General features: G+C 40.2%; 1 protein-coding gene across 7 annotated transcripts in view; it reads left to right on the top strand.

The window, feature by feature from the left end:
- BTRC (beta-transducin repeat containing E3 ubiquitin protein ligase) overlaps positions 1–24,611 on the top strand; it is a 116,728-nt gene that overhangs the window by 79,146 nt on the left and 12,971 nt on the right. For all 7 annotated transcript variants that reach the window (XM_013130420.3, XM_031053786.2, XM_031053785.2 and 4 more), the window contains 4 exons: positions 14,318–14,549; positions 19,142–19,328; positions 23,548–23,644; positions 24,435–24,572. In XM_013130420.3, coding sequence (XP_012985874.1) covers positions 14,318–14,549; positions 19,142–19,328; positions 23,548–23,644; positions 24,435–24,572 — 654 coding nt within the window. The remainder of the gene's footprint in view (positions 1–14,317; positions 14,550–19,141; positions 19,329–23,547; positions 23,645–24,434; positions 24,573–24,611) is intronic.

Below are 24,611 nucleotides of genomic sequence, written 5' to 3'. Positions count from 1 at the left end.
TTCCTTTTGCTTAAATAGTTCTATGTCCCTTTTTGGTGTTTATCCCTATATATTTTTAGAGGCAGTCTGTATTTTATTAGGATAAAGTGAATGGTCCTTGCAAAGTGGCTTAATTTAAGAAATGAGGGAAGATAAACAGTGAAGATGTTTGAGCATTTGTAGTCAAGGAATTTGTTTTCTAGGAGGAATTTATTTATGTTTCCTTTTCTGGTTGCTCTTTCCTACACAGAAATTGTCAAATGATAGTCCTAAACTGTGCTGCAGCTATTAACAGTACACGTAACAATCTGATTCTTTTGGCTGATGTGAAGCTTATGGTTTAACTGCCATATTAAGGCAATGACACAATCTGCATTTCTTGTGAAAGGAAAAGGAATTTTGGGCAAATGACTGCATGCTCCTTTTTTTTCAGGTATCCTGGTCCCTTTGTTCTCTTGGAACATTGTCCTGCTCTTTGCAATACTCAGCAGATACTACTGCTTGACTGGATTAGGTTTTACCAGTAGTCACTGCCACTAATTGGCAGATTTTAAAATTGAAGAGTTTTCTTGGAGAGAACCTGGAATGGGAAGTAACTCATGTTGTGCAGTAAAGAAAACTGTTCCATTCTCTCCTTCATGTATATTTAACACAATCTGTAATTTGCAAAAATAGATTTGAATTAGTCTGTCTGTGGAAGCTGACATCTAAGATAACTTCAGCAAGGCAGGCAGTCCCTTGGTTGCATGTGACTGGCAGCTTAGTTGAGGCTGCAGCTTGGAGACAGACAGCAATAGTCACTGTATACATTGCTGGCACTTATTGTTGAGGAAAATTAAAAATGAGCAACTAGGTGGTTGCTCTCACAGACCAGTTTTCAAGGTAGCTGCAATTACTTATTTTACCATAGCAGTGAATCTTGGCAGGCTAAGTAGTTCTTACCTGCTCAGCTCATAGAGTAATTTAGGAAATGAAAAGGGCACTGTATGTAGCCAGGTTGTTTGGGTCCTGTGTCCAACAGGTAAACTTGCCTTCATGATGCCCTGAATTTGTGAGATATGATAATTCTGTCCTAATTGTGTGTGCAAGTTCAGATTTAACTGTCCTCTCATAGCCATAAAGTCTGAGATCCTCTTGTTGCTTCTCAACACAAAATGAAACCCTTTGTAACAGTGACCACAAACTGAGTATTCAGTTAAAATACATGATGAGTAAAACATTCCAGTGCTGTTTTTTCTGACCACACTTCTGTCAGTTTAAGCAATAGCTTTTGTGCTTAGACTGTCATTTAGAAGAAAATAAAAGTGAAAAATACTTAACAGCTATACTACAAAAAAATTACTTTGTTAATTAAGACACACTTCTAATTTCTCAACAAAGAAAGTCCTCTTTCTGCCAAATAGACCTTCCTTATAAGTCTTTGATTGTAGGTAATAAAAATGTTGCTTAATTAATGCCAATTACATTCATGTGTTGTTTTCTTTCAAGTCACTGGATTTTACAGAATTGTGTGACCTACAGAGTTGAATCAGGTTGTTCACCTGCCGTGTTAATTTAGATCTGCCAGCCCTGTTCTGCATCGTAATTTGTAATCCTGGGCAGTTCTGAGGTGGGTAATGGGAGTATTTTGAGATTTGATTTAGAAGACTGCAGATGATCAGGCATCACAGTCAATTAATGTGCTCTTTGAGATGGGAGTTTTGAACCTGGTTCAGGTCATAAGTGGCAATAAGTTTGGAATTTAATAATTTGTGGAGAGAATCAGCTGTAGTTCTTAGAGAACACAGGCATCCTAACAAAATAAACAGGCCTTGGAAAAAATATAAATAGTTGGAGGGATGGAATTGAACGTCAAGTTTGATGTCCAAAAAGGTCTCTTGAATAATGCAGTATTCAGAAGTCAGATAGCAGGTGCATCTGTAGTACTCTTGAAAAATCTGCTGTTTGGTTGCTGCAAAGGATGTATGATGTGATAGCAAAAGCTTGTGAAGCCTGAAGTTGAAAAGCCTTAAAAAAAATTATCTTTTCATTATTTAAAAAAAAAAATAAAACCAGGTTTTGCTTATGGTAAATGAAATACATCAGCAACAAACAACTATAACTTGGCTTCAGTCAAAATCTAAATTGCTTTTCTCTCCAAACACCTGGGAAGTGTAGATGAGCTTTAACAATGAGGTTAGAAACACAGAGTCAGTTTAGATTAAAAGATACCTCAGAAGGTCCAACCTTTGACTCAGTGCAGGGTCAATATTGAATTTATTAGTCCTGGTTAGTACCACTGCTCAGTACCTGCTTCTTCCAAGTTTTACATACACAGAATGTCTACTTTACAATTCAGTGTCTCCCACTGCACCCACAAATGAAGCCAACACTTAGAGTATGTAATATGTTTGCATGAAAAGGGCTACATTTGGCACTGACTGCTGCCTCCCTTTTTCTCCTAAGATAGCACCAAGTTACATAGTCTGGAAGTAACAAAGGCACAAAAACGACGGCTGCAAACTGTTTCCTAAATGAAGATGGGAGATATATTGCTTTTAATATACAGACGTGATCAGAGATCTCAAAAGTTTCAGTACTTGGTCATGCGTGTGTGGGGAAGTGCTGCTGATGCAGTGGTTTACTGCAGTTTGGTCAGCTCAACCTCTCTCTTCTTACCTGTCTCTGACTTGGATCCAAGCCACAACTATGTGGAGGTGCAGGGATGAATAGGTGAACGGCAGGGTCAGCCTAGAGGTCTGCCAGCATTGCTAACAGATCTGCAGCTGCAGAGGTCTTGCTTTCACATCACATGTCCTTTCATTCCCACTGGCCAGGTCAGATACTGGACTGTAATCCTCTCCTGCCACATGTGAGAGGTGTGGGGAGAGAGAAGTCATTGCCAGCACTTTTCTCCAAGCCCTCTTAAGGGATAATAGGAACAGCCTTGGATGTCATGTGTACCATGAGAGGGAAGATCTGTGTGTCGGGATTTGGGTGCAGAGTTCTGTCCAGAATGGCAAGGACAGCTGTTGACTGAGGGGCACCAGCAGACGATGACAGGACAGTTTGGTCAGGTGCTTCTGCCATCTACTCGGGTCTAGTTACTTCTAGTCTTTCTTCCTGGACTTGTCAGAGACGTGAAAACGTAGCTGTGGATAGCCTAACACATCCTATTGTATTTCCTTCTCTCTGACACATACTAATATTAAAATTGCAAACTTCTAAACCCAAGCAATGTTCAGAAGTCCCCTGGTGGTTGCATATTGAAATTGCTGTGATGAGTGAAGGAACTTAACTGAAGCGCACCCTCCCTGGGGCACTTGCCTTCAGGGGTGTAGGAGTTGTTTCCACATTTATATTGATTTTCAGAGTGGTACCTGATGTGATGCCTTAGTTTGGGAATACTCGAGGTGAGCTTTGTCTTAGCACACTCGACTTTTGATCTTGCTTTTGAAGGCTGCCAAAAGGATTAGTACAGCTGTGTTTTTTCGTAATTGATGAAGTCGAGGCCGCGCCTTTTCTAACAGGTCTGTTTTGTTTAGTTTACAAGTGACAAATTCATTTTGTGCTGGTGTTTGAGGGGAAGTTCGCACTTGTAGTGTCACTGCCCTCACCAAGCACCTTTCCTTCAGTGGCCCGTGAAGACGTTCATTAAGCTGTGCTTTGTTTCTATGTGAAGAGTGTTAGGATACATCTATTTAACTGATAGCCTTGTGAAATGGAGTGAGTTCCCTGTACTTTCAGTTTATCAAGAATTAATAAGTAATAACATATGATTGAAAAAGGCTGACACTCCCTCTGTCATGAGATGTTTCTTTGTCTTCAGTGTTGTGCAGAACTCAGCAGAGTTACACCTTTTGAGTTTTACTTAAGCAGCGTTACTCAATATTTAATGCTGAAATAGAAACACGTAATTCACAACTGTAGGCGACCTGGCAGCTCCCTGGGATGTTTGTCAGCTGCAGGGGAGGGTGAGATAGCAACACTTTTCTTTTCTTATGCTGTAAAAATTGAAGTTTTTCAAAACCCTTTTCCTTTAATTTCTTGCTACATTTCACACTGTGCACGTGACTGAGCTGATAATCCTTCAGCTGGTTCTAAATTACATGTTAAAGTAGAGGTCAGTTAATGATAGCAATCTGAAGTATTTTTAATCAGTTTTAGAGGGAATTTCTCCTGACACTTGTTTCTCCTGAATTTCAGATAAACAAGTGGATGTATTCTTAATTGTTCATATTGCAGGTAAATCAAATCAAAATGATGGACAGCCTTACCCAAGACTGCTTTGGGTAAGGCCAGATAGTCACAGCCTAGCATCTATAGCTCTTCTGTTTCAAGAGTGCTAGAGGGAGCTCTAACCCCTCAATCAAAGCTGCGGGCTATGCATGGCACATATGATAGTTTGGTGTGTGGTAGGAAACGTTGAATTCTCTTGATGTTTAATTTTATTTTGTATCAGAAAGTTGCATATGTTTTTTCCAGGCATGATCCCCAATTGCTCTTCCTAGATGAGAAGATGGGTATACTAATACTAGACTTAATACAGGCTATTGTGAGCTGACTGAAAATACAGGAAATGAGTCAGAGGTGTCACAGAGGTGTTTCACAAATAGCATGCAATGGTAAAGTCTAATATTCCCTTCCTTTCACAGAGGAGAACAATTCTCACAATAGAAGACCTAATGATATTTAAAAGAGAATATATATATCTGAAACTGTTGGAAGGAAAATCTGCTTTACTCAGCATGTAATTGGTTCTTAGATATTTAGCCAGCTTTTACAGTAGAAGTTAAATAAAGGGTTAGTGGTTGTTAGATAAATTTACAATAGGATGCATCAGTGCATGAGGATGGAAAATTTCTCACATGCTATGCTTCATACCAGTTGCATTCTTGATAATGACAGGAAAGTAACTCTCAGAAGTGGGATGAAAAGAAGTTAGCCTGTATTTGTAGAAAGAGAAATGCAGGTATATTGATACTGTTTTCATTGTTTATTAATCCTGTTAAATGGAAGAGTGGAATCCTACCTTTGAGTGACAGACCATTAAGCGGAAAATACAATATGTTGAAGAACCAAGTGAAGCTGGCAGTCCTGTTGTGCCACGATTTACTGGGGGTTTTATATTGCTTATGTGTTAGATTGAAACAGTTCCACTTTGAGTCTGCAATAGTGAGTGGGGTACTAGAAGGTTCCCTCCTTTAGTTTGAGGTGATTTTTCCTCAAAGAAAAGGAAAGATTATTGGCAGCTAAGCACTGAGCCAAGGAGGAATTGCTGGTGCGATGGTCTGTGACTTGGGCTTCTGAATTGTGCAATTGGAATATCAACTGATAGGGACAAAGTCTGCTCAGCTGTGAATAAGCCTTCCTGAAGCTCTCTTATGGTCAGAGCTGGTCACTTGTTGCAGAGGGTGCTATTTCTTGCCTTTCTTCTGTTATGTACTTCACCTATCAACAGTGTTTGGCCTAACCCAACTTAATTAAATTTCTGAAAATACAGAATTCATTAGAGAATGTCCTTAGATTGTATTTTGTAGTCTGCTCCTCAGGTCCTGAATTTCTTGCCAGGTACAAATGAAAGAATGGACCAATACAATCTTAAATATAAAGACATAGAAAACTTGAAGTTAGGGTGGACATCTGGAGCTCTTCAATCCAATTTGCCTGTTCAGAGGAGGATTACCTTCACAACTAGCTCAATTTGCTTGGTATCTCATCCACTTATATTTTGGAAATCTCCATCTTAATGTCTAGGATTTTGCTTGCCATAGCTTCTGCCTGTTTCCCATCTTCCTGTCATTACATGCTTCTGAGATGACTCTGTCTCACTCTTCTCTGTAACCTCCCTTTAGGTAGTGGAGGGCTGGTAGATAGCCCCAGTCTTCTCCAGGCCAAACACATCCAGCTTCCCTAGAAATCTTAATGGTCATCCATGGAAATCACTCCAGTTTGGCAGCAACATAATGTTCAACTGCAAGTTTCCAGGACAATTCATCTTGAGAAGACAATGTTTCTTAATGAATGAGAGTTATGGAATAATCTCATAGGGGTTATAGGAAGCTACAAGGCAAAATCTGTCAAATGCAGATTTTGCCTGCAGCCTTCTTAGCAGCTTTGCCCTGGCACTGTGCTAGAGTATTTCATGGACTCTTCCTTTTAGAGCTGCCTCTGTGGTGGCTACTAACAGCCAGTGTGAACTGATGAGATGTCCTCTTCTAGATCTAGCTATACTATGGAAAAGAATACCACTCAGCCTTTGTCTGGCTGCTGCAGGTTGCTGCCCTCCAGGATCTGTCAGCAAAACTGCAAACCTGCTTTCAGTTAAGATGAGGTGTTTTAGCGTAGACAGTTTAAATAGCAGGTCTTTGCTAACAAGCTTATTTTGACTGAAGTAGGTTAGGGAGTGCTCATGTAGCTGACTCTGCTGGCAGATGAGTGTGTTTGCAGTGGGAACAAGCCACATATGTGAATCTTGCAGCTCTTCAGAACGCTGCTGCTTTTTGGTTTTTTGCATACAATTGGAAATATGTAAGACTGCTACTCCTGTAGCTGGAAAATGATATCCAGCATATACATCTGTGACTTCCAGTCCTGAATTGCTCACTTCACCTTGGCCAGGTAGTTTGGTGCTCTTGTGCCCTCTTTGTTGTTGGTTGTAGTTGCCTTCAAGGTAACTGTCTTCAAGGAGGAAACTCATGGAAAATAATATTGGGTAAACTATCTTGGAGGGTTCGTGTTTCTTGATGATAAAACTTTGTGTAGACAGAACCACAGTGTTCTCAAATTCTCAGTAGTGTTACTGAGGGCAGATAACAGGTCTTTTGTGTCATTCTCCACCTCTATTTGTTTGTTGTTCCTGATGGTATAGTCTTCACTGTTCACTTCACTGAATCACTTGAGCCCATCTACCTGTTCCTGGCTGCTTTTCTCTCTGAGTTAAGGGAGTACTTAGAGCAAAATGAAAATAATAACACCCATGAAAAGTAACTTCACCAGGCAGTAGATCATGCTTGGGTGTTTTAAAAACAGAAGCAACTGTTCCACAAAACTATGAAACTGCTGCTTAGAGCGTAGCTTGTGCCTTTCCCTGCCATAAATGAGCCCTCTGCTGCTACTGGCCATTATCCGATGACTTTAGTAGACTGGTTCTCCAAGTGATAATGTGCATATTCCTTCCCTACATTAGCAGTAATAACATGTAATGGTCCCAGCAGTTCAACCCTGGTTCTGGTAGCCATGCTGAGGAAGAAAGCATGTCCTTCGGTGACTTCCAGTGAAAGTGATTTGTTGTTACTGAAGGATCTGCTTTGAAATTTGTGTACAGTCACTTTACAGCTAATAAAAGGTGTGCTGTGAAATCTAGCTCTTTAAGAGTGATGGTGTTTGCCCTCCCCTCCCATATGTCTAGATAGGCATTTGGTCAGGGATCGTAGTTTGGGAAAGTAACATATGCCAGTGCTGTGCTGATGAAAGCAGATTTCCCATCAGTGCTTGTTATTTGCAAAGACAACTTGGAGATAAGGGAGGAGGAGGAGAGGGACTCCCAGTTCACATCCATTGCTGGCATCAGAGAAATTTTATTTTGGAGGATTTTGCCAACACTTAAAATCTAGGTGGGAGACCTACATCAAAGGAAAGTTTACAGTAAGAGCTGCGAGATTCCAGACAATTAAACTTTATTAGTCTGCCTGAAACATTAAGTATTAGCTTAAAAGAATAGTTTTTTAATCTCCTCTCCCTGTTGCTGTTTACTGTGTAGCAGTGTGGGAGGGGAGCAACTTCTCCAGCAAGGTATTATTGCTGTGCTTTGTATAGCCAGTGTGCAAGTGCCCATGGCTCAGTCTTGCCTCCCCAGTCCCCGGAGACACTCAGCATGTTACTTCTCTGGTGTAAGAAGCTTCCTCTGGCCCTCAACCAAAAAAGCCTTCTCCCTTTTGTGTTTGAGGTAATATCCTTAGCCAGATGCCCTCCCGGCTGACACCATATCAATAAGTTCTTAGATGGTACCTCTGAAAACTATTGGTCCCCCAGAATTTCAGGAAGTGTCCAGCATAATTCCAGTGGTCCTTCATTTAGATGTATCCTTTCTTATAAAAAAAATTCTGCAGTGTGATTAGAAACCAGATGTGAGCAAAGAGTTAAAAGCCCCAGACAGGCAAAACTGCTAGTTCCTTGGGTATCCAGGGGCCTGTTAATTTCAGTGTGCAAGTGTATTTTGGGTTTTCTCTTGAAAATAAATAGTAAAGATGCTGTGGTTTCTTTCATGGTGCTTTCTGTTTGACTCTCAGATGTGATTGATGATCATCTACTTCTGGGTTATGTTAGTTTTTCAGAATGTTTCAGTGAGCTTTGCAGCGTGGAAACTAATTCAGTCCTGAGCAAGTAAGTCCATATATGTGCTAAACCCATGGTTAACCTCACAGAGACTGTTATGTGAGATGGAGGCAGAAAGAAATGGGTAGATTCTAAACTGAGCTTTTAAAATAAAAGTAAATGGAGTGAGTTGTTTAATGACCTAGCATTGTAGCCTTGCTGTCAAGTCAAACGCTAGAAAAACAGGTTCATCCTGCAAAGGAGAAAAATGAGGAGCTGGTTACCCTACTCCTGTCTTTCAGTTGCTATGATGACTCACAAGACCCTGCTCTTTATGGTTAGACACCCTTCCCCACCCTCTCAAACTCAAAGCAAAGGAGCTCTTTAATAGGAAGATGCCAATAAGGAGCTGCAAAGGACTTTCCTCTTTACTTAGCCTGGGCAATCTGGGAATCAGTTTTGCAGCATTCGGTAATTACAAGCCTAAAAAGGAAGAAGCCAGCCATAGAAACTGAACCTGGATCCTCTTCATTATGCTGTTACTGCCTTTAGGCCATGCAAACAACACCCTTTTAACAGAATTCTGAAATAACTAGTTCTGCCCTTTAGCATGGAGGTCTGGCACATGTTTTCAGCTGCGTTTCACCATCTTTGTTCCATTGCTGCATTAGGGTGGTATTGAGTGGTACTTCTTCATGGAGTGTAGTAAGCAGTTTCATGGCCACACAAGTAGCTTTGGAAAAGCCAACTGTGCTGAGGTTCTCTGGCTAAGAGGAGCTTTACAGACATCAAACCAAATGAACTGAATCATCTTGCTACCATGCTGGTACTTTTTAATCCTTCTGCTTTTCCCACACAGCTGCTAACATGCTCCAAAATTCTTGAGTTTGTGCCACTGCTGAAACTTGTTTCATTTCTGCATTCATTGTTGTGGGCATTTTTAATGTGGTTAATCTTGAAGAATATGCAGGGTATAGAGACAAGTGTGCCTTTGCTTTCATTGTGAAGTTCCGGTCTCACACACACACGCTCTGGACATACACCTCCATAGTTCTTTTCTTTGTCATCCCGTTGCTTGGGTTTTTTTCCCCAGTGTCTTTTATCTTGTGAGTAAAGTTTGAACAGTACGCAGAAAGTTAACTGCCTGGAGTCTTTTAAATATAAGTAACACGCACCCAGTAATAAGCTGTCGGTTGTTTTTTTGCTGCCTGCAAAGAAACATAAACACAGCGCTCATTTCTGGCAGGTTTTTACTGTCAGAGTTTCTCCTATTATATTTATCTTACAATTTGCCAGGGGGTGAAGTTATTAAGTTTTAGCAGCAGCCATCGATCAAGTTCACAAGTTAACACGATAAAGGCTCTGTGCCGCTCCGATCCGGGAAAATGATGATCCTCACTCGGTAATTAACTAAATGAGAAAGTTAAATCTTACTTGAGAGCTGGGAGAGATGAAAGAGAGGTGTTTGTCAGTTTCTCAGTGGAAATTAGAAGCAGTTTTCTGCAATTCCCTAAGCTGCTGCTCTGTCATATTTTACATAAGCACTGGGAAAACGTCTTGTAATTAGTGCTGTCATGGAGGATTTTTTTTGCTGAAGGATGTTGGAATAATTCATTAGATTATCAAGAAAGGCTTGTGTCCTGAAATGATTAGCACAGTGAAATTTAAACCATTAACGATAACAAGTTTAGAGCTTGCTGCAGTGCAGAGGCACCCGGGGTATGTCTGTGCCTATTTCAATCATTTCTTATAATTAAACATTATGTCCTCTTTTTTCCTCCCCTTCACTAAGACCCATCCAAAATTGCTGTTAAGGTGGCTCTGTCTAGATCAGTCTTAACCACGACTGGTGATACAAGCTGGAGGTGAAATGCTGTCGCTGCAGATAAGCAATAGAAGACATTTCTCTGTGTCAGAGTTTATAGTCCCAGTGAGTCCAGGAAGGAGGGGAGAAGCCCAGTATGACCTGTGGGTACTGGAACATCAAAGAGAAGTCCTTTCTTGTATAGAGAGAAACTGAGACATTTGCAGTGGTAGTCTAAGCTCTCAGTCTTTTCAGAGCTCCAGCATGAAGGTGTCTTGAAGGTGCAGAAGGTCCCAAACCTTGCTGAGATCATTTAAGTCACCCCCTATTCTAGAACACAGCTTTTCTTTGACTTTGAGAGATATCTTCTTAGACATAAGAAACATATGATCTGAATTCATCCACCCTGTGGAAAGTGCCTAAACAAAGTCCTCTGTGATAATCAGAGGACCTGGTATTGATTTTTAAGAATATATAATAGTTGTGACTGCTCATACGGGTGGGGAAATACTATACCTGTACTAGAATCAGAAAACTGTGCTTATGTTTGTTTGGGTTTTTTTTCTCCTGTGCTTTAGGGGGCTACTTGGTCCCCTGTATTGAACAGCAAGAAAAGTAACCTTGGTTGTCATATATGGGTTACAGCTGTGATATACTGTGGCTGTTTTGTTTTATATGTAGAGCAGTAGATTTATCCAGGCTTTATTTATCTGCATTGAAATATTGCACCATCCTATAGTTCCAAGCCATTATTTAGATTAAAGTCCTCGCGTATATTAGTCCTCTTCTACTTCACTGGGCATACAAATGTGCTTTGTGTTAAATGTAGCCGTTTGGAGAAATGGTCTTGTAATTATGGACTGCAATGGAGCATAGAACGTAGATCCCTGAGCTAGTACCAACCTGAGGCACTCAATCCCCTGGGTTTCCTGGCACAGTGTACTAGCTCTGGCACACTGTGGTAGGAGGACACCTCTGCTGTTCTTGCAGTTTTGCCTGGAGCCAGCTGGGACACCACAAAGCCTCACAGAGGTTTGTGAAAAGGGAGTCAGAAAAGCTTTACCTGTTCTGAGTTGCTCATTTGCTCTGTTATACCCAAATTTTCTCCCAGGTGATAGACAGCCAGTGCTTATTCTTTGTGGATTTTGGAAGTGAAGTTTATAAAAAGCATGTGGGACAGTTCTTTCTTTTTGAAATGAGGTCTGGTTATTGTACTAGGAGAGGGAAGAGGCCATAGATAATGACGTGTTCCAGGAAATAGTTGCTGTTACCGTTCTGAGGGCATTTGTTGTGAACTTGAGGCAGTTGATCAGAATGGTTGAGTCATCAGGAAGCCAAACTGATTCTCTTACTGATAGTAACCACCCTCCCCTCAGCGCTTTAATAATACAGGTGCCTGATGTTGTTGTTTTGTTGCTTTTTTTAATAACGGGCCTTTTTCACTGAACCCCCAGTGGATTTTCAGGAATTGTCAAATTGAAATTCTGGAATTCTGTTCTAAACTGTAGCAGCAGGTGGTCTTTAGGGGCATGTGAGCACGTATGGCAATGGAGTGATTTGGGAGCCCTGTGAGTTCATCTGTCTGTGCTCCGCAGAACTGGTGTGTTCGTGGCTTGCCCTGTCCTGGTTCCCTGCTTGCATAGACCACAGGACCTTTGGAGCAGACCATGGCTACCTCTGCGCTTGTCCTTGCTCCTTTTAATGGGAAACCAGAGCAGGCAAGGGTGCAAGCCGGGTCTCAAGTTGACATGTCAGAATGTGGCTGAACCTAAAAGTTCCCCTGTCCACTAATTTGGACATAAATGCTGTAACACATGCTTTTCTTAGCAGAACCACTAAATAAACCTGGAGTTTGACTTCAAAAGCTATGCCAAGTGTTGGTCAATGGACTCTTCAGTTTATTCATTATTCCTGCCCAAGAGACCTGTATTCAGTTGCAATCAAGGCAGAATGGATTTTGTCCCATCTAAGCTTTCTGTACACACATAAGCCATTACTTGTTTTTGCAGATGTTGCAACTTCTGTTTGATACCCCAAAGTGATGTTTTAGAGGAAACTGGGGAGCTGAAGGCTGCTGGGAGAAGGGTGCTCAGGAGGCAAGGAAAGGCCAAAACGTGGTGCCAGTGTTGTCCCTTTTGTGGTCTTTGCATGTCAGCTATCTACTCCACTCCAGCTCAGCATATCAGTCAGACTTTACAGTCTTTCAAATTAAAAGGCAGAGGTATAGGTTTTCAGAAAATGCTTTGTAGTGACAGCCTGTTGTGAGATGCACAGCAAGCAAAATGAGAAATGAAGTGAGATCAAGCTTGTAGAATACATTTCCCCACTGTCTTAATCCAGCATTTTTACAGGGTTGTCAGTTTTGCAGGCAGCTTAACTGCAGCAAAATGACCGGAATCCTTTAAGACCAATGTTCAGTGTAGTCCATTGGTAATCATTTTTTTGCCAGGCTGTTGCCTACTGTGGACTTTGCTAGGAAACGTTCGGCCTTTCACCCATAGGACTTCATGCTGAAGTCCCTCTAGAGATTTCTCTCTATAAAAAGTTGGCCCAAGAGAGTCTTTCTTTCCTGCTACCCAGTAGTGTCTGTGACTTGCAGTTGGTGCTGTCCATGTGATGAGTCAAATGTAGCTCAGTCATAGCCCTTGACTTGCATGATCTTACTGAACACACACAGAAATTCACAGGGAGGAGTGGGGATAAAAGTAAAGTTTAAATCATTGAGCTACTGAATTGAGCAGTGATGGTGTGATCTCTGTGTTCTGTGTTCTCAAAGAAACTTAAGTAAAACCATAATTCAGAAATAGAAGAAACTGCTTATTAAAAATCCCAGCTAATTGTTGTCTTTTTTACCAGAGGAAAATTTCCAGCCTCTGAAAATGCTGAAGAGTATTTAGATGGATTTTCCCTAGAAAATGAAATGTGCATTGTGATTAGTTGAGTAGATTTTCAAATTATGACGTTTTTGGCATTCCAAACCAAGGATTGCTGTTGGGGTTGTGGGGTATTCAAATATGGGAATTTTTATCCCTGAGAAATGAGAAATTCCTGCATTCCAACCACAGTTTTGGTAACCAGATTTTGTGGTCTCTAAATAACCTGCTGTTTTGGCACTTGCTGAAAAACTGGCTTTTTTTTTTGTTATTTTCTGTAAAATCAGTTAATCCATGCATTCTTTTTACGTCATTAGATAGACATGCAGAGAGATTTAGGTACTCGTTTTTTCCCTAAAAGTTACTGGAAGTCTCCTGGTGAGGTTTATGACTGGAATTACTATCGTAGAACAGATATGTTTTGTATATTCTAATATCTATAATTTGATTTTAATCATTTGATAATTAATAGAGAGTCTCTAAATGTATTTTGTAAATAAAACCCATGTAATAATACTGTTACTATAGTGCTGTCTGCTGTTAAACCATTGCAATGAAAGAGACAAAATCAGACGTTTTCAGCATTTAATACAAACTATTTGACGAGTACAGGGAAAAGTGATTTCCCAGCAAACAGTTAATCTTACTTGGACAAAGGATACCCTTGCAATGCAAAATGTGCACTTTTCTTCCAGTTAAATTGTTTAGAAAGCAGAAATTATATCTTGCTATTGAGTAGTAAATTGAAATGTCAGTGTTTTGTTTTGTCCCTGAAAATCTTCTTTGAGCCCAGTCCTTCTGACAAGATATTAACACTGCTCAGAAAGTTGAAAATCTTCTATTCTGTGAAAGAAGTTATGTACCAAATACCAGGGTGGGGTTTAGCTGGCTTTGCTCTCAAGGTATAATTTTATACTCAAAAGAAGTACTTTTTTTCTCTTTTTTTTCTCACCCATTTCATGCATTCCCTATGAATTTTAGCAGCAGTCTGTTCTTTAGAAAAAAAAGAATACAAATGCAGTCTTCTGTTGGTGCATTGAAGTAACTGGTAATTGTAGATTAGAAATCCAAATGCATTTTACTGTCTGCACAATGTAAATAAAACTGTGTTTATGTTAAATTGCCACTCAAGGTTTCCCATCTAACCAGAGTCCCTTGGTGTAGCTTGTGCATTGTCCTGCAGGGTTACAGCTCATAGTGGCTGCACTCCGACTGACAGCACCAAATGGGATATGTGGTCTCAGTCAACTTCATGTATCAGAGTGCTTTTTTTCTTCTATTTTCTTCCCCATAAAGAAATTAGAGAACTGCTTGAGCTGCTTTTCATATGTGTGATTTGGGTTGTTTCTCTCCTTCCTGTTTACAGACAAAACTTGCCAATGGCACTTCCAGTATGATCGTGCCCAAGCAAAGAAAACTGTCTGCAAGCTATGAGAAGGAGAAGGAACTCTGCGTCAAGTATTTCGAACAGTGGTCTGAGTCTGACCAAGTGGAGTTTGTGGAGCACCTCATCTCCCAGATGTGTCACTACCAGCATGGACATATAAACTCATACCTCAAACCCATGCTACAGCGGGACTTCATCACTGCACTGCCAGGTATTTCTGCAGGCAGACGGAGCTTGCTCCTCCATCCTCTCTTTCACAGAACTGTTCCATTCTGGCCTACCCTGCTGAAGAGGTCTGTTTAGGGTCAGTTTGCAAAATAGGAGATAGCTTTTGAATGAAAAGCTCTATACCAGTATGAAATGTAAAAATATTTTATTTTGTATTCCTAGCATCTTAAAAGGCATGATCTAACACCACCATGGTTTGGCTGGGAGTAAATGATAGCTCATACATTTATTTTAAGGATAGTCACTGAAGCCACAGGACAGGTAGTTGTACTCATGCTCACAACAATGCATGAATAACAATATTTTTTTAAAATTAAATTTACCACTCTTTCTTAGCCAAGGTTTTCCCTTTTGTCACTTAGGTTTGTTTTTTTTGGTCTCTCTTTACTAGAAAAATACCTTCATGAAGCCATCACTTTGATTATGTGTTTATTGCTAATAGAGAATGGAGGGCATAAGATTAAAGGATTTTTTGTACTTTTGTAGTACTTTCCTTTAACAACAGTATCCCAGCTGTTCTCAGATGTGGCATTGGGTGTATGCAAACATAAAGTAGTGTATGTGCAGTTTTGTATTGGCCCTGTCTGATAGCTGGGAAAACTGGGACAGTGGGAGATAAAATGCATAGAGCAATAAAGTTTCAGAACCAGACAGAAGTTCCTGGTTCTTTGGTCTTTTTTTTTTTCCAGAACATTAGATTGTACCTCTGTAGATAGGTACTTAATAGGTTAGCATTAGTTTGAAATGGACCTGAGCAAAAAGTGCTGTAGGTTCCCTTAGTGTAGCTAGTTAAGGAGGAGTTTCTTGCCAAAAGCTTGTTCTATGAATATATTTGGAAAACTGCTTAATTTCAGCAATTTGTTCAGTCCAGTTATTTGATCATTCTTCAGAAGGGATTTTTCAACAGTGAGTTCTAGTGTTAAAGGACGGAAAAAAAGCATGTTTAGCTGTGAATTGGTACAAAGCATAAAGGCACCACAGGAGTTTTGCTGTGAGGTTAAATACATAGACTCAGTGGGTTTTTAAGCTCATTGTGCCCAGTAATCAAATGGCTGTTCTGGCATTAAAAAAAAATCTTAGTTATGCTAAGTACCTGCTTTATGTTAGTTTTTAGTAGTCCAATGGCAATAATCTCATGTACTTAGAGCAACATTATAACTTGTGGAGTTGTTCTGTTTCAGAAAAATAGAGAGTATTTTGAAAGTGCAGTGGTTTCCCCACTTTTAAAGTGCATATATTCATATAGTTACATACACAGTTTTTCCAGGTCTTTCTTCATGAAACTCCATCAAAGCAAGCCAACACATTTCATTTGCGCTTGCTTAATTTCATCCTACAGGCCTTGTTCTGAAAAATTCAGGCAAATGTTATAAATATTTTCCGAGGCATTCAAAATTTCTGTATTTGTAGCCATACTGTATTTGTTAGTAGTGTGTTCACACTTACCCAGGAAGCAGCTAATTTTACTATCTCAGAATGCAGAACAGACAGGAATCAAGCAGCTAATATGTGAGTATTTGTATAGCTGTGGGAACTGTGTGCTTAAATAATGTATGTGCATCAATTTGCATATTTGAAAGTGCTAATGTCCTAGTGAATATAGCTCTAAGGGAGAAAATTAATGGGAAGGAATTACACTGGTGCAGACTCTGCAGTCTGTGCAGGATGTCCTGAGTACAGGCAGGTTTCTAAAGAGGGAAATGGGAAAGGGAAAGGCAAGAAATGGCCTAAGAAAGAGTGGTGAACCTAAAATTTTAAATGAAGTGACATAATAAAAAAAGATTCTTTAAGTATTTTTTTTTTAGCTTTCTGAAATTCTCAAGCGTTCAGTATTCTGGTTTCATTTTTATTCCTTCATTCTCTTTCCTGCTCTCCCCCTTGAGTGAATAAAACAATATAGCTACTTCAAAATCATGAGGCATCTTATCTCTGTCCTCCTAGCACTGTCCCAAAGAATGACCAGAATTAAAGGTAGTTTTAGATCATGAGCACATTTTACTAATACAAAATAAAATTGACTCAGATTATCTTCCCAGTACTTTGAACAGAATTAAGGTGGTTTGAAAAATACAACTTAACTGCAGACTTAACAAACTTTGTTCTGTTTATAACAAATAAGGTCTTTGCTTAGCATTTCCAAGCTGTTTAACATTTTTTATGAGGAAAGTCATTTTTATAAGGGTTTCATGTGTGAAATAACTGAAACATCCTTGTTGGTATGGAGGACTGAAGGGCTAATCGTGTTTCACATCGATTTAGCAAAAACTTCTGTGAGCAGAGATTGCCCTTTTTTAAGGAAGCAGTGCTTTGTTAGAAGTATGTCTCAGTGAGTTGTGCTCTTCCTCAGAAACAAAATGGTAAAATGAAGTTTGCAGCCAGGCCAAAGTAGCTCTGCCCATCCATTTATGAATATGAGGAGGAGGGGGCAAAACATTAGTTTTTGTTCTCTGCAAAGGGTCTTGCGTCAGTGGCAAGGGATTATTTATGGTCATGAAAGTAGTTACCACACCTCACTGCAGTAAGATCTAAAGTGCAACTACTGGTGATCCAGGAAAGGCAGGTGGGTCAGAGACAGACTTACATGTGAAGATTACTGTGTACAGTTCCAGCAGTGTAGCCCTGCTTCCTAAAGCCACCGATTGATCCCTGTATAAAAAATTCCTTTCTGTGATGTTGCTGACATAAAGCCACCAGTATGCATACTATACACACAGGCATTTGTAAGTGCCCTGTTGCATCTATAAATGTCTGTGGGCCCACTGGAAGCAACACAGACGGGGGGAACAAATATGCCATTTGAACCCAGTGGAGAGAGCTCAGGGCTGCAGGTGTCAGAATGGGGAAGCTGGGGGGACACAATGTCCATGGCTACCCTACCAAATTGTGGAATTCCTGCAAATTCCAGTTCACATTCACTAAAACTTTGTATCTCTCTTTCTACGAAGTACTGTAGAGCCAATCTAAATTTACAAAGACTTTTCCTTTTTTTAAAGAGTTTTATATAGTGGCTGTATATATCTTTTCAGATTAAATGCATAATAAAGGCTGCTGATGCTTTTATTTTGCAGGTTGACATCTAATTTTGCATCTATAAAGATAAGAAATGTCAGACCTCTTTCTGCACTCTGTGGTTGTGCTTGGTATCATTCACGTGCTTTTGCTCCTTATGAATGGAAGCATAAAATGCTGGGCAGAATGTCTCACCCAAAGTGTATTATAAATTTAGGATGTTTGAAAGGAGCAAGAGGAAGCATTCTGAATTTTCTCATTTTCATGCACTGGAAGATGATTTTGAGATCTTTCAGTTACCATCAACAAAGGTTGTGTGTTTTGTGTTTCAGAAACTAATCAGAATCAGCTGATTGCACCCAATTTGGGTTTGCAGAAATCCAACCATATGACTGTAAAAATGCACTTGCTGCTTTTTCTTTCCATGTCACAAGCAGAGCCTGGTCTTTGAGGCTGTTGTTCTAAAAACAAGAAAAGAATTCTTTAACTCTGTCCCAAATGTGAATCAGAGGGAAGATGCATGTAATGCCAATCTGCCATGCTTCCTTTTTGATTGGTCTGGACATTATGCCTGAGGGATGATGAGGTATAAGCTACAACTTTTACACAGCCTTTGAAACTTGACCTGTGAAGTGAGGTCATGTCTTGATGATGTATATCACTCGTGACTTAAACAGCCTCCAAGAGAAGCTGTGTTTATGCAACATTTCATTTAAAAACCATCCTATTTTCCTGAAGTCTTGCTAGTGATTAAATCTGAGTGGATAAGAGCACATTTTTACTGGATCCATCCATCCAGTTAAGAAACACAGGATAACCTTCCCTGTCCCACAGCTTCACAGGCATTACATTGGGCTGGTTGATGCTAACCAGGCAATTGCTTTACATTTCACTGCAGCCATGTTGAAACAAAGCCAGTCCTGGAATTCACACCAGAAAATACTTGAAAATTATACCATTTTTGTGCATATTTTCCCTCTGCCCACTAAAACAAATGAAACTGACAAACCTGCTTCACTTTCTCCTTACACAGCCTCTCCTTCTCTCTCGACTTCCCTGTGCATCTGCATATCTCTCCCTCCCCCATGTCTAAAGGTACCACTACCCTTCAGGGCACACATTGGGAATATATATTTTTTTCTTCATTACGTTTAAAAGCTACTGCTTTAGCAAAAACAGCTTTTGAGTCGTTGCAACATGAGAACAGCTGTAGCAGTGAGATGAGAAATGGTCCTAATATAGAGAGATTTTGGGGGCTGCGTCGCTGAGTTGGAAATGCCATCCATAGAATATCCCCCTAGTGCTAAAACCCATCGAAATAGATTGGAATGACTTCTTGGATTCTTTATTATTTTTAATGACTTGTTGTGTTATATCCAAAGGAAGTTAGAGAACGCTGTTCACTCCTGAACTTAGCTGCAAATGCTCTTGTGTGCATTTAGTCCAGCTTCACGTGCAGAAGAGGAGATGGAAAGAGAGGGTATCTTTGTCCTAGCAAGGGGGGTGGTTTTAATCTCCATGTCTCCCCAGCAAATAATATTCTTCTTTATTTTTTTTCCTCCCCAGCTCGGGGATTGGATCACATTGCTGAGAACATTCTGTCATACCTGGATGCCAAATCGTTGTGTGCTGCTGAGCTGGTGTGCAAAGAGTGGTACCGGGTGACGTCAGATGGGATGCTGTGGAAGAAGCTCATTGAGAGAATGGTCCGGACAGACTCCCTGTGGAGGGGCTTGTCAGAGAGGAGAGGATGGTGAGAAAACTGCATCTTCATCTCCTTTGCCCCGATTCAGGACAGTAGGTGCTGTGTTTCAAACCATATTTGAAGAGGGTTATTTAGCACCCTGAAACATCATGTTGGTTCCAAACCTGACAGTTACTTAAATAAAAATTTGGGGGTTAGGGCATCATTTGGCTATGCAGGCAGTGTGGGGGCTTTTTCCTCACTTTCCTCATCTGATCATGCTCTTCTCCCACTGTGACAAGTGTGATATACAGACTGAGGTTTTTACACCCAGTTGTCATTTGGTTCAAATTAAGAAGCTGCGTGCAGCCCAGGGGAACACTAAACTGGTCAGCAGTTCAGAGCAGAAGAGCTTTTTTAGGGGTGGCAGTGGTGCAGCATGTGCTATGAATTAGTTGTTTCCTGATAGGTCTGTTTGTTTTCCTCAGCAGATTTTCACTATTAGATATCTGTTTAATTTTCAAACTGGAAGCTGAGGGTAGGTACCATAGAGAATAGGGGACTTTAGAAATGCAGATAGATTAGTTAATAATCATCTGGAATAGCCTTACTACAATGTGGGTCTCACTCAAGTTTGAAGCTGCTCTGTTAACATTTCATTAGAACTTTCCCTCTCAGGGGTACGTCCTTTAATACATAATTTTCTTTTCCAAGGGTGTCCCTAGGATGTTGGCAGAAAGGAAGCTGGGTATGAATATTTCATAAACAAGATAAAAGTGACAGCTCAGGCATTTTGGTTGCTATTAAAAAGAAAAAGATACAGAGTTGCAAACAAAAGGCTCCTTTTTTATGGTTAATTTTGTTATACTGTTTGTCTCGGGCAATAAAGGCAAGTAAATCAGGATTATGAAACATCCTTTAAAAATAAATACTATTTTGATCTGCTTCCAATAGTGTAATGTTTATAAAGAGTGTAAAATGAACACAAGCATGGCAGTGGTAACTTCTGCATTCTTTTTAGTACCTTGTTCTCTCCAGGACTTCTGTTTTTCCTCTGTGTTGTTGAGGTCACACCAAGTCTGAAGGGGACCTTGAGAGGTTCTTTAGTTTCTCCTGTTTCCCAAGGCAGAGCCAGGTTTCATCCCAGATATTTGTCTAACTTGTTCTTAAGAACCTTCAGTGATGGAGATTCCCCAAGCCTTGCTGGGGCAAGGAATTCCACTGTTACACTAAATTTACTGTTAGAAAGGTTTTCCGTAAATCTAGGCTGTACTCCTAGCTACAGTTTGGCATATTGTATTTAGTCTATGCAGACAGGGCAGTTTCTCATTCTTCTTTTGGCAGTAATCTTTTCCATGTTGGAAGATGATCATGTTTCCTAGATTGTGGATGCACTGACCAACCGTAACCATGTGTTGCCTTGTCCTCTTGCCATTCTTGGTTTTCTCAGTTCAGACCCTCCCCAGTTACTCTACTCCTTGGTGGATGGTGTCTTCTGCCAAAATATCACCAGCGTTTGATGGTGTGGGAAGCATTGCTTTGCATGTCTTACAGAGGACACTCCATTTTATGCTTTCCAGTGGAACTTGTGCTTTTTATTTTGTAACAGTGAAATAACACTGTTATAAAATCAGTTACCCTTTCTATGGCAGTTCTACTTAGCCATTATTCCTCATCTTGCATATGTTGTTCCTCAGTGGTGAACTTGGCACTTGTCCTTATTGAATTAGATTCTATTTATTGTTTGGTATATCTCCATTTTGTCAGGAGCATTATGAAATCAATCTTGTCCTCCAAAGTGCTTGTAGCTTCTCCCAGCTTTAATATCATTGGCCAGGTAATAAATGCACTCCCTCTTCTATACTTTGTCTTTAATGAAAATGTTCAGTAACGACACATCTAGAACAGACTCCATGCAAGGTCCCAGTTGCCATCCTGTTAACAGTGCACATTCAGTAAACTGTGCTTTCCAGCCGTTTGTGTGTCCACCTTTGAGCTTCTCCAGAGATCATGCTTCTCTTGCTAAGTCATGAGAATAGCCTGTGAGAATAAATTAGGTCAGGTCACAATCTGACATAGTGTATTCTGAATTGATCAGTGTTACATATTGCTTGTAACCTTGTCATCTGATTGACAGTGTGTTCTAGAACTGCTAAGATGTCAGAGTTGAGTTGAATGGTCCCTCAAGATTTTAAAAATAACATTAGCACCCGTTACTAGTACAGACATACGATGTTTCTAAAAGACAGTTGCACAATTCTGCTTCTCGTCTCAGAGGACAGTCACACCCTATTACTGCTCCTCTTCTTCAAGTTTACACTGTGTCCTGGAGGTTGCTTTCACAGAACAGGAGCAAGTTGTGCTCTGTCTTTCAGATTGTCCTGTGATGAGCTCTGGAAGACATAACTCCAAGCATGGTGTGGTGTTCAAGAGAAACAGACAAGAAATATCCAGTATAGTTGCATCTCTGTCACATAGAGCTCTATAGCTTGTAATCAATGCTAACACTGTGCATAGCACTAGGAGCTGACTAACTCGACAGTTCAGAATGATAGATGACTGGTCTTATTTGCTTACAGCTTCTCACTTTGCACATGGGCTGCGTGATTTCAGTATTTGCAGCTTGTGGTTTACAACAGAAACCCCTAGTTCTGCAGTATGGTGGCCTTCACTGACAGCTTGTCAGGGAGCAGTAAGGGTTACACAGATTTAGAGGAATATAAAACAGAAGTCCAAAATCTGGGCATGATTCTGTCCATCTGAATACCTTGTTGAATTGGCCAGTCATCAAAACCTTCAAACTATAGTTCTTTTTATCCCAGAGCCATAGTACAGTGGCCACTGGGATGCCATGGAAATTCCAAGGAATGCTTTAGCTATACTATAAACAAATGACTCTACAGGTTGTAAGGCAGGGCTTATAGATGGCAACAAGACCGTGTATTAGATTAGCTAGTAAAGTTGGAAACAATAAACAGGTTTTCAGGCACATAAGCTTGTATACATATTGTTGTAGACCAAGTCAAGTCTTCCAGGATGTATCCTAGGTGTTTTGTATATCTCCAAAGCATTTTTTGTCTCCCTGGACTAATAAGTTCCAGACTGGATCACAGTAAATAGGCAACCATCTAATTAGTGGCAGGCCTCATATGTGTGGCAGCTGGTCACTGTATTTGAAGACTCCTATGACTGCTCTGTCCAAAGTGGAAAGCGCCATTCTCTCAAGTCATACTTAAGATACTTTATGTAAAGAATTATCAGAAGTTCTTTTCTTGAGCATTTGTTTTTTAATTTATTCAGTCCTGTAGTTTGCAACTGCATTATAATAGAAAATATTTGGTTCATTGTTGTGATTTCCCCAGTTCAAGTATATCAGGGCAGCCAATGTACAGTGTCTCAAATGAGTTTTGAGGTCTACTGTATGGAAAGGACAAGAAAGAAATGCACAAGGAAGTATTGAACAATTAATTATGCCATAATGGAGCAAGGGAGGGAGAAGTAGAGAGCTGGCCCAGTGTAAACTCTGTGCCTCTGATGCCAGGATTACACTCGGAGGCATTTGTGCCTCTCTCCATTTTGTGAGGCATGTTGCCAGGCAGAACAGCAGTTAGTACGCCCATGGTGGGGTTTACTAGCTTCCACACCGTGTTTGGTGGCTTCTTAACTTCAGGATGAGGAATTAAAGTTTTTTACACAGCAGGTAGTGATTGCCGTTTATGGAATTTTTTTTGGTAGCAAAAATCTAGCTTGGGATATGAGTATTTGAAATCAGTGTTGAAATGAGGGAAGCACTGCAGATGAAGTGTTGCTTACCAAAATGTAGTAGAGTAGCAGTAAAATGTCTGTGTACCAAAACTGATACTATTCCTGCTAATGCAGATAAAAGCTATAAATGCATGGTGAGTTTGAGGATTTCTTGGCTTCTTTTATGTTCTTTGTACACTTTATTTTAAAGGTGACCTCTGATACAGGTATGTGTATTGCAGGCATCAGCTGTTCTCACCTGCTGTTGAGCTGAATGGGCTCATGTCCATAGTAAATAATATATCTCCCTTCCATGAGTGACTAGGCTCAGGTTTGTCATGAGTATTTCAATGTCAAAATACAACACTGACATGTTGCAAGGCAAACAAGCAATGAACCACCCTGTCTTACTGAGTAAGTTAAGTTTGAATATCAGTCTGTGCTCTTAAACAGTGGCTACCCATTTGTAAAATGCCTAGAGGACCTTTCTCCAAAATACTGAAGCATGATCTGTGTTCACTGAGGGATGTTCTTTGTCTTCCAGGGGACAATATCTATTTAAAAATAAACCTCCTGATGGGACTGCACCACCCAACTCATTCTACAGAGCACTTTACCCCAAAATTATACAGGACATAGAGGTAAGAAACGACTTCCAGATGTGGTGTGTTTGGTTGGATTTTTAATTTGTTTTTAAATCTTGTTGATTTATTCATGATGCAGAAATTCTGAGAACATGCCATTCTAATGAAATACCTCATTAAATCTGTTGTGTCTTTGTCTGGAGTTTGTAGATCTGGGATAGTTATATAAAGTCGCAGGCTTCGCTACTCCTTTATACAGGGGATGAGTTGGATTGCTGAGTGAGCTGTTTGAAGAGGGAGTTTCTACCCCTTGCAAGTCAGATGCCACAGCAGCACCATGCCATCTTGATTTTCTTTGTTCCACAGTACTTTGCTCCAGCTGGTGCAGATGAGACCTACTAAGATGTTACAGGGAGAAATTGAGCATGATTGCCTTATATCTAGTGTGAGCAAAATGCCATGTTCTGGTACTTTCCTAAGGGCAAGAGCATGCTCAGGTGCTGTTGTGACGAATTTGTACAAGTGCTTAGCTAGAGCTCAAGTGAGACTTTCTTTTCAGTACTTCAGCTGTTGAGTCACTGGGGATTAAAGATTGGAGACAGAAAAAAGCTTTTAGGTCACTTCTCTCTCACCATTCCAGATAACACAGATGAGTTTAGCCACAATGTTTTGGAGAATTTTGTCCATTTAATTGGTTTTCTTATATGTGTTAGAAAGCAGTTTAGAAAGTAGTTATGTCATCATATGGGCCTGACTGCAGAAAAAAAACATAAAGTGTCTACTTTCTTCTCAGAGAAAGGGGTGATAGTTCCATGCTTTATTTTTACTCTGCTTCCTATCTCTCAAGACAATAGAGTCAAACTGGCGTTGTGGAAGGCACAGTTTACAGAGGATCCACTGCCGAAGCGAGACAAGCAAAGGGGTTTATTGTTTACAGTATGATGATCAGAAGATAGTAAGTGGCCTACGAGACAATACTATCAAGGTGAGAATGCTCCAGAATGTAGGTGTCCTAATATCAGTG

Source organism: Melopsittacus undulatus, chromosome 4, assembly GCF_012275295.1.
Source record: "Melopsittacus undulatus isolate bMelUnd1 chromosome 4, bMelUnd1.mat.Z, whole genome shotgun sequence".
NCBI classification, from domain to species: Eukaryota; Metazoa; Chordata; class Aves; order Psittaciformes; family Psittaculidae; genus Melopsittacus; species Melopsittacus undulatus.
This window is presented reverse-complemented; position numbering and strand designations above follow the sequence as displayed.